Genomic DNA, 26,364 nt, shown 5'->3' on the forward strand with positions numbered 1-26,364 from the left:
ATAACTTGTTAATAGCGAATTTTTTTAGATTTTCTGTATAATCTTTTAAAAAAATTGGTTAACATAATCCAAAATCTAGTTTCATCCTGATGGAAAAGTTTCAAACTTTCATGATTCATTTCCTGTGAAACTATCGAAGTAATTTTAATCAAATTTTTTACATCGTAATTTATACTAAATAAGTTGAACGCATCATTTTTTTCTTGAAACATTTAGAAAATTAAAATTATAAAATTTATGATATCGAATTGATGAAAAAATTAATAAGAAAAAATTTTAAAATTATTAAAAGAAAAAGTTGAAACAAAAGAGCAAAAATAAAATTAAAAAATGATATTTTTGAATTATTTTCTACAAATAACTAAATAAAAGATAAATATATATATTAATGTAATAATAATAAAAACATAATTTCATCTAATAATTATTCAAACGCAAAAATAAATTAACATTTTTATAATCGTAAATTATACATAAATTATATATTTAAGTCTACATAAAATATAAAACATATTTTTCCAAAAAATTTTCAACAGATAATTTTCAACAGATCATCAAAATTTTAAACAAGAAATTAGAAATTCTGATAATTTATTTTACAAATTCAAAATTTCATCAAAATTTTAAATCGACGCCAAGTTTTCAATTTTCAAATTAAAATGTAATATCGACGAAACGTAATAAAATTTGATCGATAATGAAACGTAATAAGAGATATAAATATCGTCGAAAGTTTTTTGAGCTCGTTATCAGATTCATTATTGCGTCTTTCGAAATATCGATAATATCGTCAATAATTCGCATCTTTTTTGCGAACGTAAAGAACAAAAGTGTTATTTGTATCGTATCAAACATTATTCCGATACGTTTATATTGTTTCGAATTCTGAAAATAAAATTTGTTTTTTTTTTTTTCATTAAATCATATATTCATATAGATATTAAATATTTAACGTATTACAAATTTTATATTGAAAAATTTCATCCTCTATGTTGAATTTGCAAATTTCATATTTTCAATTTTGTGATTGTTTTGATATATTTATGTGTGTGTATGTGTATGTATATATAGATTTAAATTCAATAATATATAATAATGAACGATAAATTATTATTATTTTTTATTATTTTTATGAATTATATTTTTTTTAAATATCTGTTATAAAAAATTAGAAAATTTTTAAAGTTTTAAAATGAATATCGATTCTAATTTGATATAGGTTTCCAAAGGACTAAAACTAAAATTAAGTAGTGACTCTAATTCAAACTTAATTTAATAAAAGCATTGTTTAAAAAAAACTTTTTTTTAGGATAAGTTGAACTTTTTTCAATTATAATTATTGTAATATAATATTTATTTATTAAAAATTTATTTAATTATTCATAAATTTTAAAAAATTAAAATTCTATCTTAAAATTAAATAACCTAACTCGAATTTATAATAAGTTATTGATTCAATAATATCAGATAAGAATTAATTAAAAAAAAAAAAAAGAAAAAAATTAAAAAAATATTTTACAACAAATTCTTCTTCGTCAATAATAACGTGTTAATGCATTGAATTACTCGAAGGAAATATTACACTAGCTCTCATCTTTTGAATTTGATATACCTTGTATAAGTGTCATGTAAACGAATCCACTATGTGCAATTATCATATCACAAACGGTATATGTATTAAGTACACGCTGTCAAAGCGTCGCATTTCAGATTATATTTTCACAATTGATCGCGTGTCTGCGAATTTTCCTCGCGCGACGGATTTATTTGCAGGATATACTGTATGCTCAAATGTGTATTGTTACGGGTGCAACATGCGTATCTTCGTTGATAATATTACAAAAAAATATTCGTTATATACCTTTTATATATTAAATTATATATATATTCATAAGCATAAAAAAAAGCGTAAAAAATAAACATTATATTAATAACTTCAATTTTATTTAAAATTTGAAAAATATTAAAGAAATTATGTAATAATTAATCACTATTAATACCTTGTTTCAAAATATTTATCATTCTTATCAATAAATAATAATACACATTAATTTAATATATGCAACATTCACAATAATAATTGAAATATCCTGTATATAATATAATTAAAATTAAATAATGTATTGTTTGATGTGATCTTAAATAAATAACGGAAGTTTTATTGTAATCACAATTTGATTATTTTATTTGCAACGATTAACGCAACATATAAATTTTCATCGAATTTCAAAACAATCTTCATTCCGCTTTGACAGCGAACTTTTCCTGGACATGAGTCTATTGAAAATGTTACTCATCGTTTCTTAACTACGTATAGCATGTTTATAGGAGAAACATACACGTGACACATCATCAGGATCAGACATGTAGTCGGCGGAACATAAACTTTTCATTGGTGTATTTTCGTCAACGGAAGAATTCGCGTGCACTGACACGTCTCTTTCGCCAGATAGAATACATACACGCGGGACATCAGTGAAATGCGCAAGAATTATGCGATTTCTCCCCATTATCGTTTCTTCGTTTATGTTAAAGTCACGTGTCAAAAATAATAAAATGTTGATTATGCAAATGATTTTATTTAATGAAAATTTTTATTTCTTATTTGTCAATTGTCAATTTGCATTATAATAAGAATTATTTTTGACTCTTTGGATTTTCTATTCTATTCTCATAGATATGAATATCAAAAAAGTTCAAACCAACATATATGAAATCTCGTATTTCGTTTCAGAATATTTTTATTTTTATGAATTTTTAGATTATTTTTTTGATAAAATAAAAAAAAAATTAAGTATAATATATTATATTCTTATAATATTTCTGTTTTTTAATTAGATATTTACTAACTTATATTTAATATAAGCTATTGAAATATGTACGATATGAACGATTTCTAAAGCGATTGCTATTGTTTCTTTTTTATGCTCCTTTACTTAAGACTTTGTTCTTTCAAAGAATTCTTTTTACAAATTATAAATAAAAAAATGAACATGTTTTTATAAATAGAAAAAGAACAAAGAAATTCTTTTTTTTAAATACATCAAAGCATATACGATTTTTTTCTTTACGGTATATATTTTTGTTTCCATTATTTATGTGCCCGTTTAAAAATAAAAAGATTATTTCTTATTAAAACAATCACTTCTTTCCGTTTATTTATACATTAACTTTGCAGCCAAAAAAAAAGAAAAAATTTGTTTCATAAAATAAGAATAAAAAAACAAATAATTAAAAAGCTTAGATTGTTTAAAAAAAAAATAAATATATAATTAAAAATCTTAAAAGCTAAATTAATGATATGTTTCATTGATATATTTACATGATATATTTGGAATCATTTTAATTAATTGTTTCAATGATGCTCTTAATGTTAGCATTATTATTTTCTAATTGTTTCTTCAAAATACTTATAGCTGAAGAAAAATAATACAAAAACTTTTCACGAATAAATGCAAAAGCGAACAAAGTGCTTAGTTATGCAAATGTTTCAATCGACTATGAATATGTTTGGTAACGATGTCGATCGTGATGATAAAACATTGCCTAACCTTCAAAGCTTGGAACAAGTTTTTAATGAGGTATTGAACAGAAGTTGTGAGTTTGATGATAAAGTAGGTTACATTGTACTTTCAATTTTTATAGAATATTTTCAAAATTTTCAAAATTTAATTATGAACATAATTGTTCAATAAAAATAAACATTTTATAATAAACATTTCATAACCTATAACTATCATCTTTCATTATTTATTAATATCATATTTTTATTGTTCGAATATTAAATACCATATTTTAAAAATTATTTATACTATACTATATTTGTACTATAGAATAAACGCTTAATAAAAATATTATGAAATTTTCTTTATCCCTGAGATTTAATTTACTTTTTACCATATTGTGCTTTTTTCACTCACTAGGAGAAATAAGTAATCGAAAAGAAGATCAAGAAAGTTTGAAAGTATATTTAGCAATTGATATATGGAGATAAATTATTATCTTGATTTAATAGTAAATAACTTACCAATAACACGTTCGATATCCAACTTAATTTGTTTACACAACGAATCAAGAAAATATAAATTTTTTCTAAGAATCACGAAACTTCTGTAATACTTATCAAAGAAAGACTATTTAGTTCATAGAATGTCCGCTAGGGCGTCACTCATTGTCGGAATACGTGACGAATACTTGAGTGTCGAGTCGTGTTTATTTTGTTTTTGTTGAATGTTGTCGCGGAGTTCGAGCAAGCTTTGTGAGTTCGTGAGAAACATATTTCTCGAGATTATTTTCGCTGAGTTACGACGTATAATATATTTTTCGTGTTGAATAAAGAAAATAGGCTCGAAATCAATGGTAGGGATAAAGATGTGGCAAGTGAAGAGAAAACATGTATTTAGAATCGTGAATGCGGGAGATATAAATATCAAAAATAAAAAAATTGATAAAAATCTTCGTTCTTATAAACAATTTCAATGCTTGGTTACACATATTCGCTTTGTCGCCTCAATTTACAATTGCACTCTGTTCTCTTCGTTAATGCTATCGTTCGTGTTGACATTAACACAGAAATACATGGCTCGATGCATTGGCGTCTGTGTATCGAAAAATTAATACAACATCTTACATAGCAAGCAGAACGAAGCAATGTGGCATTTATTCACAATAAAAATATGTTTGCCTGTAGCTGTAGCTGCATCTTGTAACAGTTTAGACATTTCATGGTTATTCGAGAGTCTAATTGCATAACGGCCGCGTCGTATGATAGGTCGACGAAACGTAAATTCCATCACGACAAGACTGTCATTGTCGTCGTAGTACTCGTGAATGATTTAATTACTCTGGCATTCTGGATGATGTTGCATGTTGACGGTCAGTTATATTACCGCCAATCATTCGATACTTAAATGAATTTCATGTAAATAGGGAGGTTATAATCTATCCTGCATTTGTTCTTCTATTGTTCGAGAAGTTGGCGTCCATGAATCGACTGGTAAGTAGATTGTAGAATGCGGAGTCTAGACACGTATGAATGCGTGCGAAAGAGACAGATGCATATAGAGGTAACATTGATAAATGAAGACAGAATGATACCGAAAGTCGGTATAGGAGAAAGGAAAAATAGATAAGGATATTTAAACGAAAAAGTCGGTTAAATGAAGACATTGACTAAGAAGAGGGCGTTGATTTGCATGATAATAAAAGAAAACTTAATAAGAAATACAAGTCAACAGGAGTAAGATCATAAACATTTTCAAAGTTCATTTGCTCGATATATTCGCTGCTTATACATAGTTAAATAACCTTGTTATTCGAACGAATCTGTGTTGGTTGAATCGACATTCGATAGACGTTTAATGCCATTATAATTCCATTCACCTATAAGAGTGGAACGAACGAAATGTAACAAGGTAAGAAGAAAAGGAGGAAATCTCGACGGTCACGAAACTTTTATGCAATAAATCGAAGAATCGCGGTGCACGTCACGCAACGACAATTGCGAAATCCGTAGTCCGGATATTTTTGTCAGTTGTTTGAACTCTGATAAAGAGAAGGGGAAGGAAAGTGATTCCATGAATCAGGTCAGAAACAAAGAAACTTTCAAAGAGTTTCCCGCGACAAATTCTGAATTTTATGGATCCGAGATTGTTGACTCGCACTATTTAAAGAAGTGGAACGATGCACATCGAATCGAGTAACTCACAATTCTTTGCTTTTCACCATTTTTATTCTATATAAATTCTTTCTATATAAATTTAAATAATATCTTTCTGTATAAATTCCATAACTTTTATGCACTTTCTATGTTCTTTCTATTCTTCTTAACAGGTTATTTCAGAATAGAAAAAAACATCGTATTAAGATAATTTTCATCGATCGAAAATCGACCATTTTAATTTATACAACTATTTATTCTCTTGGAAGTTTCTCCTCAAGTTCGATATTTGAAAAATGGTTACTTTTATTAGAGTTTGGAGAGTTTTATAAACATGAATGCATTCTCGATTCGGAACACTTTCAACTTGAAATGATTTGAAAATAAAATATTGAAATTGTAAAAATAAATAGTCGTATATAGAAGAAAATAATTAATTTAATTCACGCTTGTAATATAGTGTCTAAAAATTTTAATTTAACTAAAAGCGAAGAGATAAATATCGTATTTAAAACGTTTAATTAATTAAAATTAAAATTCGTTATTCTTAACATATTTAAAAATTTTTATTGATAATTTTTTACTAAAATATTTCAAAATATTTCATTTTTATAGGAATAACGAAAAATCTGATCTTTTGACTGAAATGTAGAACCGGTAAACCCATAAATTCCATTTTATCTTTTCGGATTACAGTCCTTTGGAGCTGAAATCGATTCGCGTGGTCGGTTATCAATCGGCCGTCAGCTTGAATACGAGGAACGTAGCCTGATTGAAATTTTGTAGCGGCACGTTCCAAGTTTCTCGGTCATTTCGAAAGTGGACGTACGATTAATACATGCCGGTTGTCCCCATAGCGTGAATTCAACCAAGGCGCTAGCCAAACTATATTGACAACCGTGTCACGATGGCCGAGATAAATGCTCGAAAACCAGCTTGGAGCTTCGATAGGATATGATATACACGAATCAGTTCGTACTACGCGCCTTTACGTAACTATGTTGAAAGCTAATTGCGTTCATTGATCATTCGACGGTTAAATGCTTAAATTATATTTAATGTTAATTATGATTTATGTGATAATTAATGTTTTTTTTTTAATTCATTAGATATATCTAATTATATTTTAATGCGAATATAATACAATAAATAATAAATAAGTGGTAATTTTTAAATTGTGAAGATTAAGGGTTCTTTTAAATTGAAGATATATATAAGTTGGTGAAGTTAAATAATGTTAAATACTTTCGATTTACTGTCAATGATTGATACATATAAAATATCATTTCTTTAAAGTTTGAACTTGACGGCCTAATATAAGACCATTAAATTCTGTATCGATGATCAATTGTTACCAAGAATATATTGAAGAAGAAATTTGTCATAAATAATATCGAGTTTTACAATAAAAATAGTTTTTATTATGATTTTATTGCGAATCGTTATACGAATAAATATAATATTCTTGTCTTGTGATCTTATCTGTTCTTTTAAAATAAGAAAATTTTCTTATTTATAAAAAATTTTTTTAAGAATAAAAAAAATTTTTATTTCATTACGATATAAAATTCTTTGTTAATAATTTTTTTTATTTTTATCTTATTTTTATAAAAAATTATTTTTTTAAAATTTTATCTCTTAGATCTTTTAAAAATTATTATTTAAAACATTTTTTAATTACAAAAAAATGATGACTCGGATAAAAGGGGATAATAATTTCTCTCTTAATAAACGTACATTTGTTTATTTTTTAATATGTGTATATTAAATTGAATATTACGCAGCAAAATAGAATTAAAAAATTATTTCTAATAAAAGATATTGTTTTGATGTTTAATTTTAATTATTTGTCTGATACGAGTGTTATAACATTTTTTTTTTCCTACTTTTATTTTGCAACACAGTTATGACATCAATCACAGTAAACTGTTTTCCGTCTATAATCGATTTCTCGTAATTCATGAATGGTTATCATTTTATACGCGAGAGATTTATGGTTTTGTGAGCATGGCTTTATGAGCTGCGAAAACAGAAACATCTGTTCCTTGTGTCAATATCCTCATTAACCCAGAGCTTCTGTATATCGTGACAAGGATTTCTGGCAATCTGTCTTTCGTTTAAATTACATTTATCGATTCTTCAAATCGTGAATAACAATATTGAACAATATTGCATTGCACGGTCATAAGAGTGGGAAAATTTCCCTTGTTTGTTCCAATTTTTAAATATTCATACGAAAAAAAAAAAAATGTGAATGATAGGACGAGTGTGATATTTAATTGTTGTTGAAAAATAGAAATATCAATGAGGAATATATTTATATTTATTTCTGCTAATGCGGTAAAAATATCTTTGAAACTTTTCAGATAAAAACTAAAATATTTATTCATATTATATATCATGATTTTTAAACTGAAAAAAAATTTTAAATAAATGATATTTCATTCAGTTAAATGTAATAAAAATATAAGAACAAAGGACAAAGTTTGTCACAAACATCCTAAAATTATATTATCAATCGGAAAGTGTAATAATAAAAAAAGAAAAAATCCGCTTTCTGTAAATATCCATAGACAATTAAGGAAATTATTTCCAATAACGAGTCTTGCTAATTCGATGCAAATTGATGGCATTGCTTAACAATTCATGCACGAATTGAGTTTCGTTATTTCGACCTCGATCGAGAGGAACGTATTTGCCTACGCGGCGTCGTTGATTGAGATGGAATTCGAGTACGGTACACGCACAACGCTCGTTTATTTTATAGTCGAGGCACGTTTCATAGATCCAATAAGAGATTGACCCGATTTTTACTGTTCGTTCACAATTGCTTTCGAACCGTGGCCGTTACCGACTTTCCATCGCGGAAGATGAACTATCTTGATCCTCGAGGCAGAAAATTTAACTTAAATATTCTTAGAGATATAAAACGCAACTCCGTCTAGTTAATCGGATAACAAGATAGATGCGCGAAATTTCGTTATATTAATGCTTTCTAGCCTTTTTTTCGAATCACGATATCCATTTTGAACCAAGAAAGTTGAAGTAAGAAAGTTTTTATAATAGTTTTGGTAAATTTGAAATTTTTCAAAATTTTAAAAAAATTTTTAAGTCTTCTATTTCTATTTTAATTTTATTTTTTAAGTTCTTTTTTAAGTTTTCCGAATGAGCTTTTTCAAGTATTATAAATTATTTTTACGTTTTTTCTAAATTTTCTTTTATTTTTCTAAGTTTGATATGTTCAATTTAAATTTTATAAGATCTGAATAATCATTTGATTCGATTAATATATTGTTTTTAATCACATTTTTAAATTCGTAATTTTTTCAATAACCAAATTTTGGAAAATTCAATCTAACAATTCTCACCATCGAAAAAAATTTTTTTCATAAGAATCTTTGCTCAGTTTTCTTCTATCTATTTTATCTTTACGAAGAAATGGAAATTTTTGTTCGATCAAATCGGAAGAAAAAAGTTTTTCATTGGCACGATTCAAGTTTCAAACTTTTCAAAGGCTTCAACAAATCCAATTTAGTTGAAAAATATTTCTAGTATTTTTCATTATATTTGACTGTTTTCTTTTTTTTTTTTTTTTTGCATAAAGAAAAAACTTATATCGAAAAATTTCAAAAAAATTAAAATTTCAAGCTCTTTTTTTCTTAAAAGGAATGAAAAAAAAATGGGAAAACACTATTGTTTCTTGATGATAAAAATCTTGCGATAAGAAAGAATTTCTTATTTTATCATTTTGATTTGTGTTAGTAAATAATTTCTATTTGTTCGTTTCATTTCTTTTATTTATATAGTATCTATTTGTATTGCAAATAATTTTTTTTATTTCTTGTTTTTTATTGTTATAGAAAATTCTAAGATTATTAAATATAAATCTAAAATCTAAAAATAATTTCATTTTTCATAATGTATGATGATAAAAAATCTCATAAAACATTAAATAAAATGTGTAACTTTATTATATAATTACGCAAATAAAAACAGTCATAAAAAATCAAGAAATATCAATTTCTATAAACAAAAAATAACATTCAGAAAAAAGTAAACAAAATTTTAAAAGTTATTTATATTTATCATTTGAATATCGAATTTCATTCTATAAAAAAAAATATTTAAAAAAATATCAGAACTCAATCAGTTATATTTATTTTACAAATATTTCGTTTCTACGTAATAAAGTTTTTATCTAAAAATCCAAGTTTTTGCTGATTAAAGTATCAGTATGTAAATATAATAAAATAAATAAGATCTCTATGCATCAAAATTGTAAATATTAAAATAAAAATTTATTATTTTAATTAAATATTAAAATAAAATTTTATATTTTATATTATTTATAATATAATATAATATAATATATATTTATTTATAATAAATTTCTATAATTTTAATGAATGAATTTTTTATTATCAAATATAAAAAGTTAAAAAAAAATTCAGTTAAAAATATAAAATTCTGTAATCATTATTTAATTAACAAAAAAAAGAGTTTTATATTATACAAAAAGAACTTTATAATTAAAGTCTTTATACATCTGGTCTTCTATTATTTTTTTGTATAAAAGACTATTTATCAAATTACTCCAAGTGGTTCAAAAATGATGTATTCCGTTATAACTAACGCCCTCTGTAATACGAAACTACAAAGCATTTCATACATTTCTCAAGGATGATGTTCCACTTGCGATGAAAAGGTAGCTTAAGCGAGATAAAATAAGGTTTCATTTTTGTTTTTTAGTCCATCACGGAAATGTGAAGTTCCGCCTAGATTTTCTGTCATCTCGAAAAATGGAATAAAATTTTTCGTGACAATCTTTGTCCTCTTTTCTCTCTTTTTTATTTTTTTTTTATCAGTTTTCTCAAACAGAATCGTAATAACAGACAATACACATATGATATCTTTATTAGTTTTTTCTATTTCTGTCGTGATTATAGTTAATCAAAAATTTTTTACGAATGTATTTAATTTTCTAACTAAACTAAAAAATATACAGAATGCTTTAAATATTCTCATATTTTTCTTTTTTATTTCCTAGACGAGTTTCCACAAACTTTCTTCTTTATTTCTTAACCTATTCCACACTTCATAAATTTTCATTTCTCGCTTAATATCCTATGTTACCTAATCTATAATATACTATACGATACTTTGAGTAAAAGAACTTAATTAACAATAAGTCTTTTTCTTAATCTATCTATAACTATATTATAACCTATATCTTATAAAAATTTGATCTAAAAATTCTTATATTTCGTTTATTCTCATATTTATCTGTAATCTATAATTATATTTGTATCTGTAATCAATCCTCTAAAAATATCTTACATATTTAATAATGCTCTGTATACACTTAATAATGAACCAAGTTAATAAAAAATCTGAATATGCACATTGATTTGTAATAAAAGTAAAATTATAAAATATATTTAGACAAAGATATTTCATAAAAGAAAAAAAAAATAGCCTTAAAATCAAATATTTGATAAAATTGTATTTTTCTCACCATGTCTATTCTATAAGAATTCTTGTCCTTTTGTTGAAAGTTCGAGATGGAAGGAAGATCGCATTATTTTCGAGGATAGGTCAAGCATTTATGATAACCGTATTATCGTCCCGTTTTATAAACTTGTTTCGCGTAGTTTATAAGCATACGAATCTTAACTGTCCTGTATCAAGTGTTCCGTGAAATAATGATCAAACTATTTTGCAGCATTATTATATAGCTAATTATCAAGATTTATGAGGAAAATCACATTGTCAGTACACAATAACAATCGATATAGGCGAGCACATTCTTCACTTTGATATCGAATTAAATTTTATTCTTGAAAATTGGTTAATCTTTACTATTTAATTTTTAATCTTTACTATTTAATTTTTTTTATAAGAAACTGGTTCAAACTGTTAAAGGTCGAATAATATTTGGAACACAATTTTTACAAAATTTTTTATCACTAAACTCGTCGTTTAGAAGAAGTCATATAAAACACAATTTTCATTCCTACACTTGTCACCAAAGGAATTCATATGAAACACAATTTCTACTCCTACATTTGCCACCAGACATATTCACATAAAACACAATTCTTATTATTACACTAGAGAAATTCACATAGAATACAATTTCTACTTTTATATTTATCACCATATATAAATGTTCAAGTTTAACGTTTCATGTCTACTTTGACGTCATTGGTTGAATACGCAACCAATGACAACAAGGTATCGTTGCTACTAATTGGAAACTTGCGCCACCACTCAAAGGATTCGTAAAAGCGAAATCCGTTAGAAATTATAAGAAAGATTTTGGAACACACCGATCTCTTTTGTGGAATATACACCAGAGGGATCCACATCGAATATAATTCATACTTTTTACTTCTCATTGGAGCAGTTTCACATGGAAGACAATTTCACTGAACTGTTCTTTCTTGTAAGTGCATCTTGTAACCTAATTTCTATTATCCTAGAATCTAAAATGTGGATTTACTAAATGATTACTGATCTGTAAGTTCAAAATGAAATTCTTTCTCTATTTTTTTCTTTTTTTCTCCAATGTTAAATATAATTTACTTTTGAAAAAATAAAATCTTTTCGGAATAATATATATCAATATTCCAAGATAATTTTTATGAAGACTAATTTTCTGAACATGATTAACATAAAAGCTATTGATATATAAGATTTTATTATAAATAAGTTATTCCATTTTGAAAACTAGATAGGTAGAATCTATTTTTTTCTTTAAGTTATTATTCATATTATCATATTTAAAGAAAAATCAAACTCGAAAGAGTTAAATACTTTAAAATTTTAATTTTTGATTAAAATTCAATTTCGGAATAATATTCGATCACCTATAAATCTTATTATTCAACAAGTTTAGCTAAATACCTCAAATAATTCAACATGTTAAATTTTTATCATATATAATCTTGAATATACATTATTATCCATTTCTATTATAAATCGTAATCATCTTTAGATATTTCGCATAAAGTACATTTCATAGAACATATTTGAATGAGAATATTCATTAATCAAAAACTTTTTCTGTACAGCAGAATTTGTACGAAATCCTAGTATCATAATTTATAAAAATATATCACATTTTTATAAATTATGATACACGTATATTTTTAACATGTATAGAAGTTTCTTTAATAGCATGAAATAACTGTTGAATTATTTATATTGTCTGATTTTTCGAAAAAATTCAAGAATATTTATGTTATACTATTTACATTGTAAATTTTTTCAATTTTTCAAAGATTTTTGTTTCTTTTATTGTCAAATGTCATCGCGAAAATTTTATGATTTCTCGAAACAACCGTTCAATAATTGAATACAAATTTTCATTTCTTATGCAGGGAAAAGGTTAAATGTACGCTATCGATTTCACGACTATGAACTCATCTACATACACATATCTCTCTTACGAAAAGCTAGTTGTAGATTAACCCTTTGTACTTGAAATATGCCAGAAGTGCTGACACAGACATTAATTTTACCAACTCGGTATATCAATTGTACTGGACACGAATATCTTTGTATCCTTACATTATGCACAATTAAATGAAGACATCCATCTCTGGAAAGAGGTTAAAGACTATAATGGCTAATCTATATTTGCTATCAGGAAAATTTACATCGAGGGATTTCTTAAAAAAAATCCTTATCTATATCAAAACTACCCACTCGGAATATCTATTATCTATTATCATATCTGTCTACCAACTTATCTATTATCTAATGATAATATATATGACAATATTCCATTTATACAAGTATAATCTGGTTTATAGGAACGTGTAACAAGAAATTCTTCATGGTTCTTAATGATTTAAATAAAATTTGATAGCACGATAATTCTATCTCTTATCATATACTAAGATAAGGAATAATTTTATTTTATCTTATTATAATTCTTTCTGATATCTAACAAGGAATACTTTGTGCTCCTCAGTTTCAAGCAAATTTTGTTGAGAAAAATATACAAATATAAAATTGTAAAAGACTATATGTATATACGAGAAGTGAGTTAACATCTTCAAGAGGTGAGTTAACATTTAACTCATTCTTTTCAAACATCTGAAAATTAAATTTACACTTTCAGCAATTTTTCGATTCAAATAGACACGTCAAAAGTTATATGAAATAGAAGAATCACGAGAGAAATAAATTTTTCGAAAGTTTAATAACATTCTGAACAAACTTGCAAGACTATAATGGTCTTTGCAAAGATTTTTGTATGTATTATACTTCGAGGTAAAGTATGAAATAAAAATGTATATAAATATTTCAACGTTTTTGCTTCTTTCTACTTGTTCTTTTTTTCACGATAATTATTGAAATCAATTTTCATCAAATTTTCATTAAACAGATATGTATAAGAATAGAAATGTGTAATGATAGAGGAATTATTCATTAAAGCTAAAGAAATTTTTGGTTTTTTTTTTTTTCAAGAGACTTTATCTCATAAAGTAGATCATAAATTTTCTGGTTAGATAATATTAAAAGTTTATTTATTTTATAAAATCCTAATTCTTTTTTACACATTTCTATTGAACTATTAATATCTTTAAGCTTTATCTTCTTATTTAAAGAAGTTTTTTCTTGCATGCCTAAAAACTTAAAAACCATGGATAATTAAATTTTAATGCTCGATTAATTTCATATTCTTGTTATTAGTAGCAGCTAAGATACTTTATATCGTCTTCTTCAAGAAAAATTATTATAGAAGAAAGTATATTCAAAAATATATCAGCAAAACCAACATATACTATGATTTTCAAACAAAGAAATGTTATACAGTGAAAGAGTAACTACTTTGTTGAATTTACTAAGTTCGTACATACTTCACACAACTTTGGCAGTGAAGTTTCCACCAATTCACACGCCCATACGCCCCAAGTTAAACTTTGAGGTCAGACTAATTTTGTCTTCGCTATATCACTATGAAGAGAATACTATGTTTCATCAGATACAGTAGCTGAAGTTCCAAGTCTCGAATCTTTAGACGGCTAAATAGCTAAATTTTGACGTCTGATCGATTTTATGACTTTTAATATAAGAGAAAGTTGTAGACAACATTCGTAAAATGAACTTGTGTTTTGTTGATAAAAAGTCAGATAGGATAAAAAGTAGTAGTCTGAGTAGTAGCAGTAAAAATCTTAAGTAGTCCTGTCACAGTGATAAAGCAATGTGATGAAGTATATCTAGTAGCAGTATATTTTAATTTAGTCTCTACTATTTCATGCAGTAATCTTGATGACTCTACGAAGACTTATTGCTATCCAGAATTATTTTTGATACTATAATATGTTTAGCTTGAAAATAAAAAAAATTAAATGAACATATTTTTAATTTATTATAAAATCTTATAAGAAATACAAATTAATATCAAGTTCTCTTATTACGAACCAAATAAATAAAAAAAAATAATTTTTTTCCTCATAATCAATTTCACGATAATTTTTTTTTTTTNNNTTTTTTTTTTTTTTCTATATTCGAAATTGAAGTTTTGTACTGTATATTTTCGAAATACATATTTTTTTCATGTAAATTCACTTTTTTTAAATTGTCCACACCTGTTATCAATCTCAAACAATAATAGTTTTTCAGATATAACGAACAGATCCATCGCCACGCTTCACCGCCTCGATTTTCGTTATCGAATGAAAAAATCTCGAATCTCGGTCGGTACGGCCGATATTGGTCGCGTCGATAAGTGCGATAATGTTTGTTGTGTTTCATATTGAGTGCCTCGTGTTGCATCTCTTATGTACTTCTCTCCCTTTCTCTCATCCTCTCCTATCCGGTGAGAATTTTAAAATTAGACTTTAAGGTCAAACGTTGGTAGCTGTCGTCATCGTTGTTCCTGACCTAGACTCGCTGGGGTGTAAACTCTGCTACGCAGAGGTGTAAACGGTATAAGGTGCGAATGGGAAAAAGAAAGGAAAGGCTCGATTTACACGCTCGACGTAAACTCACCCGTGTAGAGGAGGCGTACTCGACTGGTCATGACGTAAGAGTGGGGAGGACAAGCATCGTGGCACGCGAGTGATTATGTTAAAAGACCATTATATATCGTGATTTCGAACATAGACGTTGCAACGTTGTAAGAGAATCGTTGAGCGTCGTAGTGCGTGTCGTTCAAATGTTTAGCTGAACGAATTGACAGAAATATCGTATGGGAATGGTGTTGCGATAATATTTGAGATAAATTATAGACATTATGGGTGTAACGTAAGAAAATCGTTTGCATGTTATTGTTCACGTGTTTGATTAACCAAATTGACAGAAACTTCGTATTATACGAGCACGATATGGAAGTAATTGCTATGCTGCTAGTGACTGAAATTTGAATGTTTGATGTTTGCGTTAAAGGTATAAATACATATAACGTAACAAAATCAATTGGACGTCATCTTCATAAGTCGAATTGATAATAATATTGAAACGATACTTTTGTCGATATGGATGATTGAAATTTGAATACTTGAGATTGGAATGAACGTGTTTTTTCATTCGAAGATGAATATCGAATAAAAAGATGTACAAGATAATACATCGAGATATTAATCATGTTTTTAATAATTTATTAGATTTTGGTGAAAGATAATCCTAAGTTCGGACATTGCACCTTCGAATCCAAATGAGATTTCTGTATTTTTTCTCGTTTATTGTATATGATATGAGAAGATAAGGGTCTGAAAGGTCAGTCCAAGGGACCGTATAAAGTGCAGTGGCCTCTATGATATAGGGAGGTCTTAAATTAACTCTTTATGCGACTAGCTTGCGACTGGTCATGGATTGATATGACGCACGCACATTGACCAGCACGTGGCAATTATAACATGATTACTCGCCTCACGTTCCTGAGAAGATGAGATTTAAACATTGATAAAATTCATTGATAAAATTTAGGACGCTTCAAAAAGAAACTTTCCTCGATTCTCTTCCTCCCTTCCCTCCCCATTTTTTTTTACAAATACTTTTTTTTAAAATTAATTAATTATCCATGCAAGAATTAAAAAAAAAAAGAGACTAGGATATCATTACACCATGGAAAAATTTTTGGTTTAAAAAATTGGTTTTTTAAAATGTATATATCATATTGGATTTGGAAAGAATTGAAGAATAGAGCGCGTAATCTAATTTCCACAATCTCTATCCGACGATTTGAACATATAAAACGAGGAATTTAGAGGGAGAAGAGAGAATTTCTCGCGGTAATAGAGGGAATTGAGACAGCGACAGGGGGAAAAAGAGGAAGAGGACGAGGTTAAATGATTGCATCTAGGGCGGTTCTTAAACGAAACGCGGAATCCTGACGTCGAGACCCGAGCCAGAATCGAATTGGCAAGGGGTTACAAATTTACAAAATAAAGTGTACGATACGATGCCGTCTCGATTTGGATTTAAAGATACGCTTAATATGCGGAGGGAGGGATGTTGACGATTCAAAATAGCCAATGAAATAGAAACTTTATACGGCACATAAAATATTGATGATTTTGAAGTACTTCCAGATCCTTGACATTTTAGTCATCGCATTTACTCGTGCCGTTAAAATTACATACGTGCTGATATAGACACTTAGATACTTCGATCGAATTTCTCGAAAATTTTTTTAATTGAGAAAAAAGAATATCTGTTAACCACGAACGAAAGGAAAAATTGTGCTTCGTATTACAGGGTATTTGCAGGAATTCGAAATATCTTTTATATTTTAAATTTTAGATGATGAATCATCCTTGTTGGTGATAAATCAGAAATGTATAAAGTTTGATAAATTCAGGTACACAAAAAAGTTTTTGGATGGCTAATTGTAAAAGATAAATTAGAATTTTATTATCTTAGAAAATAAAAATAATCGAGAGATGAGATTATATTATTAAAATTAGAAAAAGTGAGACGTTCTATGCGAGAAGAAAAATATATATGATCGATAATGTAAATTATATGAAAAAAAAGAAAAGTTTTCGTTTCGAAAGAAAATGGAATCAATTCATTAACTTTTTTTTTTCTAAATAATTTAATGACGCTTAACTCGTTTATATATCTGCGTTCTATGATTAAATTTTTCATTAAATTTATCATCAACGTGGATAAATATTGTTCGCAATTAAACAAAATATTGTTAAATTACCTCGAAAGTATAACTATGTATAGAAATCTCATTACACGTGTCATTGAACCGATTTCACAGTTGCATCGGTCGCTAAGCAAGCACGATTTTAATTCAATTGTAAATTCAGAATTTTTAATTCGGAAAATTGATCAAATGTATAATTAATCTTTTATGCCGGAACGAAACGCGAGCAGAGAGATTAAAATAAGAAATAGTATTCATTCGTTATCTCATATTTTTTTTTTTAATTTAAATTTCTCTCCTATCGGAAAGAAAGATGGAAAAATCGTACGATCGTAACTCATCATCATTATCCTCTTGCATTATGTCGATACGATTATTAACCAATCAATGCAAATAACCACGCGAAACAATCGCGAGAAGGAGGAGCAAATATAGGGGGAATATAGAGGCGCTATCGAAGAGAAACTGGACTGGATTTATAAAAATTTGATTAGCAAGCTAATCTCCATTCGAGGCTCTCCTATCCTCTTTGAATTATACCTCTGCATTAATACCGCGATTCTATCATTGTTGCCCTTGTTTCTCCAATTCCCTTTGAGAAACGTCTTTGATCGACCAGAGAGAATCGTTCCAACACCTTTCATCGATTCCATTTAAAATCACTTTGACGGTTTCGAAAGCGAAACAATATTTACCAATGTAACAATCGGTAGCAAAGTGGATGCAATATTTATGGATTTATCGATTTCGTAACCTAACCTCTACAACTCGTTATCCCAAATACAAATATTATACGAGGCATTTGCGATATTAGACTCACCCTTCTCACCTTTGATCACACATAAAAATCATAGAACGGTCCCAATTAAGACCGAACAATTCACAAACCTCTGTGCAATTCTCTTCATACACGAATACGTAAGGCTTAAACTCGCGAGACTCGGAACTCGGGCGCGACATCTGGCGGGCAGAGAGCGAAGCAAAGCTCCGCGTAAACGCGCACGTAAACACAGTCCAGTTCCCTTCCCGCCCCCGCGTGTACGTACGTATAGATGGGCGATAAATTAGTCTCACCTCCTGCGTCTCAACAGCCTCTTTAACGTGTTCCGCTATCTCGGCAGCCTTCAGCCCGGTTTCGATGGGCGCTAGTTGCGAGTGTCGCCGCGTCTGGGTCTCCGGGGTGATCTCCTGGTAGCAAGACTCGCCGGAGCCGCGTCTGCTGCCCGCGATGCACATCGCTCGCCTGAAGAGGCCAGCGACCACGGCGCACAGGCCGCATTGCATCCCCGTGGCGCTACCTCGACTTGACAACGAGCCGCCATTGGTGGTGGTCCGTCGACGGGTCCGAGTCCCGCGCGAGCTGCCCTCGCGCGATTGGGACGCCAGCTTTCCTGCTTTCTCCGTCCTCTTCCACCCTCCTTCTCTTCTTTTCCCCCTTTCTTGCTAATAATTATTTCAGCGGCTTGCGTAAAGTAAATTCGATATTTCTTTTCTCCCCCCTTCCCTTCCCTTCCCCCCCCCTCTCCCTTTCTTCTTTTTTCTCTTCCGGCTCGCTCCGCGAGAGTTTCATCCGGATGTGTATATCACGCGTATATTTTTCTCAAATATCGTCTCGTCGAATTTCTCTTCCTCTCTTGTTTCACGATGATTTGATAATCGCCACGTGTCCTCGTCTTCCTCCCACGATTCAAATCCCGGGAGGAATCGAAGTCTATCGTCCTATTCTACCTGATCTCCAACCAGCTGTTTCGTATGTATCTCTCGCGATCGAACCTCTCGTTCCGGACGCGTACCCCAACACGATCGTCATCGTCATCATCCTGGGATCATCGAAGATCGGCGGGTTGGCCGGGTTGCAACGCGATCGATTCCGTGTCGGGCACACCGTTCAAGCGATCGTCCCTTCCAAACGCGAGCCACTGGTACCGCATATCACCTGCACCCACCAGGAAAGTACGTCGAAAACGGGTCTACACGGAACTCGAGAGGGAGGAGCTCTGGCTCTCTCTCTTTCTCTCTCTCTCTCTCTCTCTTTCGAAGGGAACTATCGATTGCCGTCAAGTTACGAGCAAGATAGGATCCAACCGTGGTCCTAGGACGAAGAACTGGGATATGACCAGAAGGAGCACACACTGAGGTCACTGAAACCGATTACATACATGCACATACGCGTACATATGCACGAGGGTGAGGTTTTGGTTAAACTTCGAGGCGCCACCGAACTTTTCTTGTATTTTTTTTTTTTAATATTCGATGAACGAAGAAAAATTATAACGGTTTTAAATTTAGGGATATATAAAATATTGAAAATAATTGTTTATCATTTTGGAATTCTTAGCGCACTGTGCGTAGTTTTTAGATTTAGATTGGGTTGAGGTTAGAGAGAGGAAGAAATGTATCGTAGAAATTTTGTATCAATTTTATTGTACTTTCTGATAGTGTTCTACGAATAAGAGATAATATATCGGTTATGTAAATTTTGGATTGGCTGTTATTTCTTGAAATTTAATAATCGTAAATGATTCGATTGTTTCGTCTTTATTTGTCGAGTATTGGACGTGGAAAAAGAATTTAAGAAAAAAAAAAATAATAATAATAATAATTGCCCAGGACAACGTTTAACCAACGATTTTTATTCATGAGGGCGAGGCAGGCGTTAATTTCGATTCCTGAGAGGTCTCTTAGTGGCGTGTGTCACGTGGGAACACGGCTTTTTGAATTTTAACGCGTTTCGTGGATCGCCGACGGCCCATGGATATGTGTACGCAAATGTTAAGAATTTATTGATCAAACGAAGATAATTTTTTGCAGAATCGAGCATTCCGTTTTCACTTTTTCGTTCATATTTAGCGCCGAAAAGATTCTGTCAACAACGCTAGTCAAAACAATGTTACGATACAATGCAATTATTAAAACGCGTTAAGTATTTTTCAAGAAATTATATTTTGATACTTTCTTCGAGATGAGTTTAACCAAGAATTCTTATCGTTTTTTTAAATACAAATCATATTGACAATATCGATTCTTGAATCCTTTTAGGAAATCTTTTCACATTAATCTTTTCTGAAAAATCATTTATAATATCCTCATTCGATTTTCTGATTTAATAATTAAAAGTTCTTTCGAAGAGTTATACAATGAGAACAACAATATATCCTGAATCATCCTGATCCAATTCAATCGCGTTAAAATTCTTAAATTTTTTTCTCCAAGCACTTCTGTTAATGACAACATTGTTTCTTGAATCATTGATCTACAAAAATTGCATATCATATTAAAAGAGAACTAGATTTACAATCTTTAAATTGTATCAACTCGAGTCGAACTTTCAAAAAAAAAAAGCATCGAGATGAACGTCGAGCACGTGGTTGACACGTCTCGAAATCTCTATAAATCTGGAATCGTGGCAGCCACATTGTCGATTTTCTTCCGTAAATCGTCGTTGCTAATGGCACGGAGGCGTCTGATACGTCAGGTAAACAACGAGATCCTTCCCCTTTTTTTCGATAAGATATCGGAGCAAGAATTTCTCTCTTCTCTTCCCCGGGGAGAAGAGAAATAAAAATGGGCAAGAACAAAGGCCATTCTCTTTGTTCCCTTCGACCTCGATTTTTCACCGAGACTTCTTCTTTTTTTTCTTTTTTCAGCTTACGGAGCGGCAATTATAACCGCGTGGCGAGAGTGCGCTTTCAAAGAGTGTACGAGCCACGAGAAAAATGGTGAAAAAGACGAGAAAAAGAGTGAGCAAGGAGGAGAGAAAAGGGAGGACCATGATTGCGTGTGTTCGTTTCCGTGTTTCCTATCGTCTCGTCGTTTACGATCAAATCTCGCGGTGAAATGGAAGGGAACGGGTGTCATTGCGAAGAAACACTTTTCACGAGATTTCAACTCGAGAAAAATTTAGCGGATTAACATTCGATCAATGATCGTGATCGCTTATTTATCATTGTGTACGATGATTTGAGAAACACGATAATTGTTTTTAAAATAGTATAAATGCACCCACTCTGAAATATCACCCGAAAATAAAGGAAAGATGGAACAACGTCGGTAACTCCTCTTCTAATTGATTACAACCCGATTTCAAAGTCTTTTGTATAAAGTCTCAGAAAATCCCATTGTCGATGAGCACCACGTAAGAGAGATAAGAGGTGTCCATCGTAGAAGAGAAACGCGAGTAACGATATCCTGGATGCGGTACCTTTAGCGGAGTGTGGAGGGCCTGGTTGTCGCCGCGGCGGAGTTTCTATACAACTAGTACGCGAGAGAAGAACGACGGGGTAACGCCCGCGCACAGATATCGTAGCTGCTTCCGCACCGGGACGAGCCTAGGAGCTCCATAACCGCGTGTTACGGGTTGGCCCCCGGGCCCCGAGGCCCGGTGGCTACGTCGGCTCGAGCACGAGGGTGCCTCTCTTAATGCTTGTTGCGTCGTACACGTTTTCGTACGAAGCAAGTGTGGCAATAAAAAAAAAAAGAGAGAAAGAAAGAGGAATATCCCCCAAAGGAAAAAGAGAGAGTAAAGGGGCCGGAAGCGCACTGCCGTTATCACCGACTATGCACGCCGGCCGGCCGCTGTGCATGCACTGAGCCACTAGCTTCGAACGACGAACGCTCGGCCGACGTTCGAGCTCGGCCGCGCTCGGCTATCTTCGCCGCGTCTCGGCTACCTCCGTTGCCTGGCCACGCTTCCCGGTCAGGCTGCCCGAACCGCGCAACGCTCGTTCCGAACAGGCAATGCGAGAGAAGAGTTGCCTCTCTCAATACGCGTCGAGCTCTCGTCGCGAGTGGCTGTCGTCGACCATCGCGATCGCTCGGCCGACCCTGCTCCGATACGTTTCCCTGTTCGGGAAATAGAGAGAGAAAGAGAAAGGGAAACCGCTCGTACGCGACGAGAGAAGATCAATAACGGATCCCTCCCTCTTTTCGTCGCGCGTACGCGCCGGCCGCGGCCAACGTAGCCGCCACGTATTTACACACACACGTCATACGAGTATGCGCCACCCTCTCGCGAACGCAGTGCGGCCAAGAAATTTCGCGGTCGCAAGATGCGTACAAAGGATAGTCTCGTTTATATCGATCTCTTACTGATTTCGTTCACGGAACATCACGGCAATATGGAGGTCTTTTGTTGGTGGGCCGTTCCTCGAACGGAAGTTCTGTTGCAGTAGGGGGGTTATAGGTCGGAGGCTGAGGTCGAGACATAAATTGAACTTTTGATAGTTGACACGGGTCATTTCGAAACTGTAAATTCGCAGATTTATGAAAATAAATTCGAATAAATTTTAGATTATGCGGCAGATTTGAAAGAATTTTTCGATACCTCGGAATGTTAATAATCACGACGTGACCTAGGTTAATATTTTCTATCTTCTTTCCGATTCTCCCGAAAAGAATCATGGAGAGAAGAGTTTCTTTTCAAGTGAAAAAATTTATATATTTTCAAATTTATTTTTGCACGTAAAATTTTTCATTGTATAACAATAAATTGTCACACATTTACATATTATTAGATTTATACATATTGCTAAATTTAAAAAAAAACCCTTCGAAAAAAAAATCTTCGAAAGTAACTATCAATGTAAAATTTATATTTTTTTTTTTATGATCTCCATTTAGAGATCACGTTGGATCGTAAAACACGCAAAGTTGATGTATCACTAGAAATTCCTTTCAACTTGCCTTCCCTTTGAAATGTTATGCAAAAACGATCAAAACATGTTTAATGCTTCAAATGCGATAAAAAACGAACGATTTTCGTTTGAAAATAAATACGCAAATACGACGGTTTTTTTTTTTCATTTATCATACGAACAAAATTGTTTTCGTTTGGAATAAAAATAAAGAAGAAAAAAAAACAACAAAAGAAGAAAAAAAAACAAAACAAAAGAATAAGAATAAAGCTATTGATTTATACGCTTTATGCGAAAAATGTTTCTTGACGAATATGATCGTTGAATATAGAGTGATGTGTCGGCCTATCTCTGCATTTTACACCGATACCAGAAATGGCTAGATGAAAAATCGATAAACGTTTCCGGTTCTACGTATGCGATTCGCCAGATAACGTATTCACACTATCAAAAACGCGGATGCACTCATCTTTGTTCGATGAAACAACACAGGCTTTATTCGAGGGAATAACGATAAAAACGCGTTCTTTAATTTTACACTACGTGTAACTAAAATTTAGTTATTCGAATAAAAGAAAGAGAATTACAAATGAATATAATTCTTTCCTTATAAAATGGAAAATAAAAGATTAGTATGTGTATACTATTTATATTTATATTATATTTAAAAATATTTTCTCGCATAAAGAATCATAAAGAATCATAAAGAATCATAAATTTGATCTATCAATAATTAAAAAATATATGCGAGGAAAATAGATCAAATTTTAGGATAAACAAAAGATGAAAAATACAGGTTTCTCCCTTCCCTTCTAAGTTCAAAAGCAACAAAATTTCATTCCTTTAGAATAACATCTCTATTCGCGCAGTTTACCATGTTTTCGCATTCCCTATATTCCTATGAAATTTCCCATATTCCTATTAAATTTCAACAAAGAAACTTCTACTCCAATGCACCATACAATCAAAATAATCATTATTTTGAAAGAAAAAGATTGCAAAAGAAGAATATAAAAAATTTTAGAAATGTTATAGAAGAATATTTTATCGAAAATAGGTAGTTCATTTATATAGATATAATAATTTGTTCTTATAAGTAAAAAAAAAAAAAGCTCGAAACGTAAAAATCGACAAAACAGATCGCAACAGATGTGCGAAATGATTCCTAATATCGAGAATCCGAGTTTCCGAAAATCGGAAAAATTCGGGTAAGATCGGTAAGAATAGCTCAATTTCGGCTCAACATTAATTAAACGATCTCGATCTGTTACCTTTAATAATAGAATCACGAACCGAACGTATCCGATTTTTGCCGAGTCAATCCGAACGAATTCGAAGTCTGCGGACTGTCTGCGTAGAACATCGAAATCATGAAATTCGAGCTCGCGAAAAAAAGAAAGAAAGAAAGAAAGAAAATACCTTCAACAAAAAACTTCCAAGTTATCGCTTAAATATTCCAGAAAATTATTTGAAATTATTAAAATTATTTTACGATATTCAAATGCATATCAGTGTAAACATAACCTAACATTGAAAACGCATGATTAGAGAACGCGCACGATTCAAGGTGAGATTCCTGCTGGGCCAATTGCGGATAAAAAAAATACGTGTGTTTTCAATGAATCCTCTCTCCTTCTATACACACCGAGAATCCCAAAGGGAGAAAGAGAGACAAACACAGAGAGAAAGAATCGTGCTGCATTATCGCGGGATTGCCCTTGTCGCTATAAAAAAAAAAGCTTGACCCGTATTCTCTTTTTACATTAAATCTAGCCACCGCCATAGAAACCTCGTTTTTTTCTTTTTTCTTTCTTTCTTTTTTCTTTTTTTTCTTTTTTCCCTTTCCTTACTTCGCTCGTTTCTTAAGCGACTCGTTTCGCGGAAAGGGACACTCAAGACGAGAATCGTCGTCGACGGACGGTTTCTTGAATACGTTTGTAACGAACGGTTAGAGAGCACTGGTTCGATCGATCCGCGGACCGAATTTAGGTAATAATCACCTCTTGCCGCGGGACATCCGCGTTTATACGGGATACTGGCTTCTAATGGTTGGCCACAATCGCTTTTAGCGGTGGATCGATGACGTTTGAACGTACGTATAGTTTCTAAATTTTTTTTTCTTCCTTTTTAACGTAATTTTTTAATTTTCCCATTTTTATCTCCGTCGTTTGATTAATTTTTACCGGACAATAATACACGTTGGAAAATATACACGTGTCTGATGATGACAAAATATGGATTCAAGAGTTAGAATCGTGTGAACAATACGGCAACACCGAGTTATAAACGTAATAATAGAAAGTTGCGGTACTATAAATCGGGCGACGAATTTAAAAGTGTGCGAGAAGAGTGTGTGCGTGTGCGCGCGCATTATAGTCGCGTGGGGACGTTCCAGAGAAACTTTCGAGCGGAATGCTCGCGTATTTAGGAATTCGTCTAACCGATTCCAAATATAGTATCAGCGTAAACGGGCACAAGTACGTATCTATTACCGTAACAGAAACACACGTACTATTTTCCCTTGGCTCTGTCAAGGTGCTCGTAGCATATAGTTCACGGTTGAAATATTATACGCAATCTAGTTACATCTTCGTCTTGCATCAAACACGAGACGATTCAACCATTTCGAATCAAAGTTTGAATTTAAATTTCAATCAAGATAATCTCTCATCTCTTGGTAAATAATAAATTATTTACCAATTAAGAAAATCGTGACCGATATATAATTAACGTAATTAATTAACAATTAACGATATAAAAATATATAACACATAAATGAATCTGTCTTGTTTTAATTTTGCATCGATTCGTCATTCGTTACGTCTAGATTTCCAACTAACGGATTAAACACTACCCATCGTACACTACCCCGATCATCATTTCTATTTAATCGCTTGAAACAGAGAGAGAGAGAGAGAGAGAGAGAGAGAGAGAGAGAGAGAGAGAGAGAGAGAGAGAGA

The 26,364-nt window shown here is 31.0% G+C and overlaps 1 protein-coding gene across 15 annotated transcripts in view; it reads right to left on the reverse strand.

The window, feature by feature from the left end:
- The window catches only part of LOC122714140, an 86,119-nt gene that overhangs the window by 36,928 nt on the left and 22,827 nt on the right, over nucleotides 1–26,364 (reverse strand). For 4 of the 15 annotated variants that reach the window (XR_006346587.1, XM_043935304.1, XM_043935212.1 and 1 more), the window contains exon 1: nucleotides 18,846–22,418. The exons of 1 other annotated variant lie outside the window; for it this stretch is intronic. Coding sequence is in view for 8 of the 14 variants with exons in the window: in XM_043935304.1 (XP_043791239.1) it covers nucleotides 18,846–19,055 (210 nt within the window). In the remaining 6 variants the exon portion in view is untranslated. Of the gene's footprint in view, nucleotides 1–18,845; nucleotides 22,420–22,441; nucleotides 22,460–26,364 lie in introns of those variants that run through there. 10 more of the 15 variants (XR_006346591.1, XR_006346589.1, XM_043935272.1 and 7 more) reach the window with 7 other exon arrangements.

This window comes from Apis laboriosa, unplaced genomic scaffold (genome assembly GCF_014066325.1).
Source record: "Apis laboriosa isolate Shangri-la unplaced genomic scaffold, ASM1406632v1 scaffold112_cov148, whole genome shotgun sequence".
Classification (NCBI taxonomy): Eukaryota; Metazoa; Arthropoda; class Insecta; order Hymenoptera; family Apidae; genus Apis; species Apis laboriosa.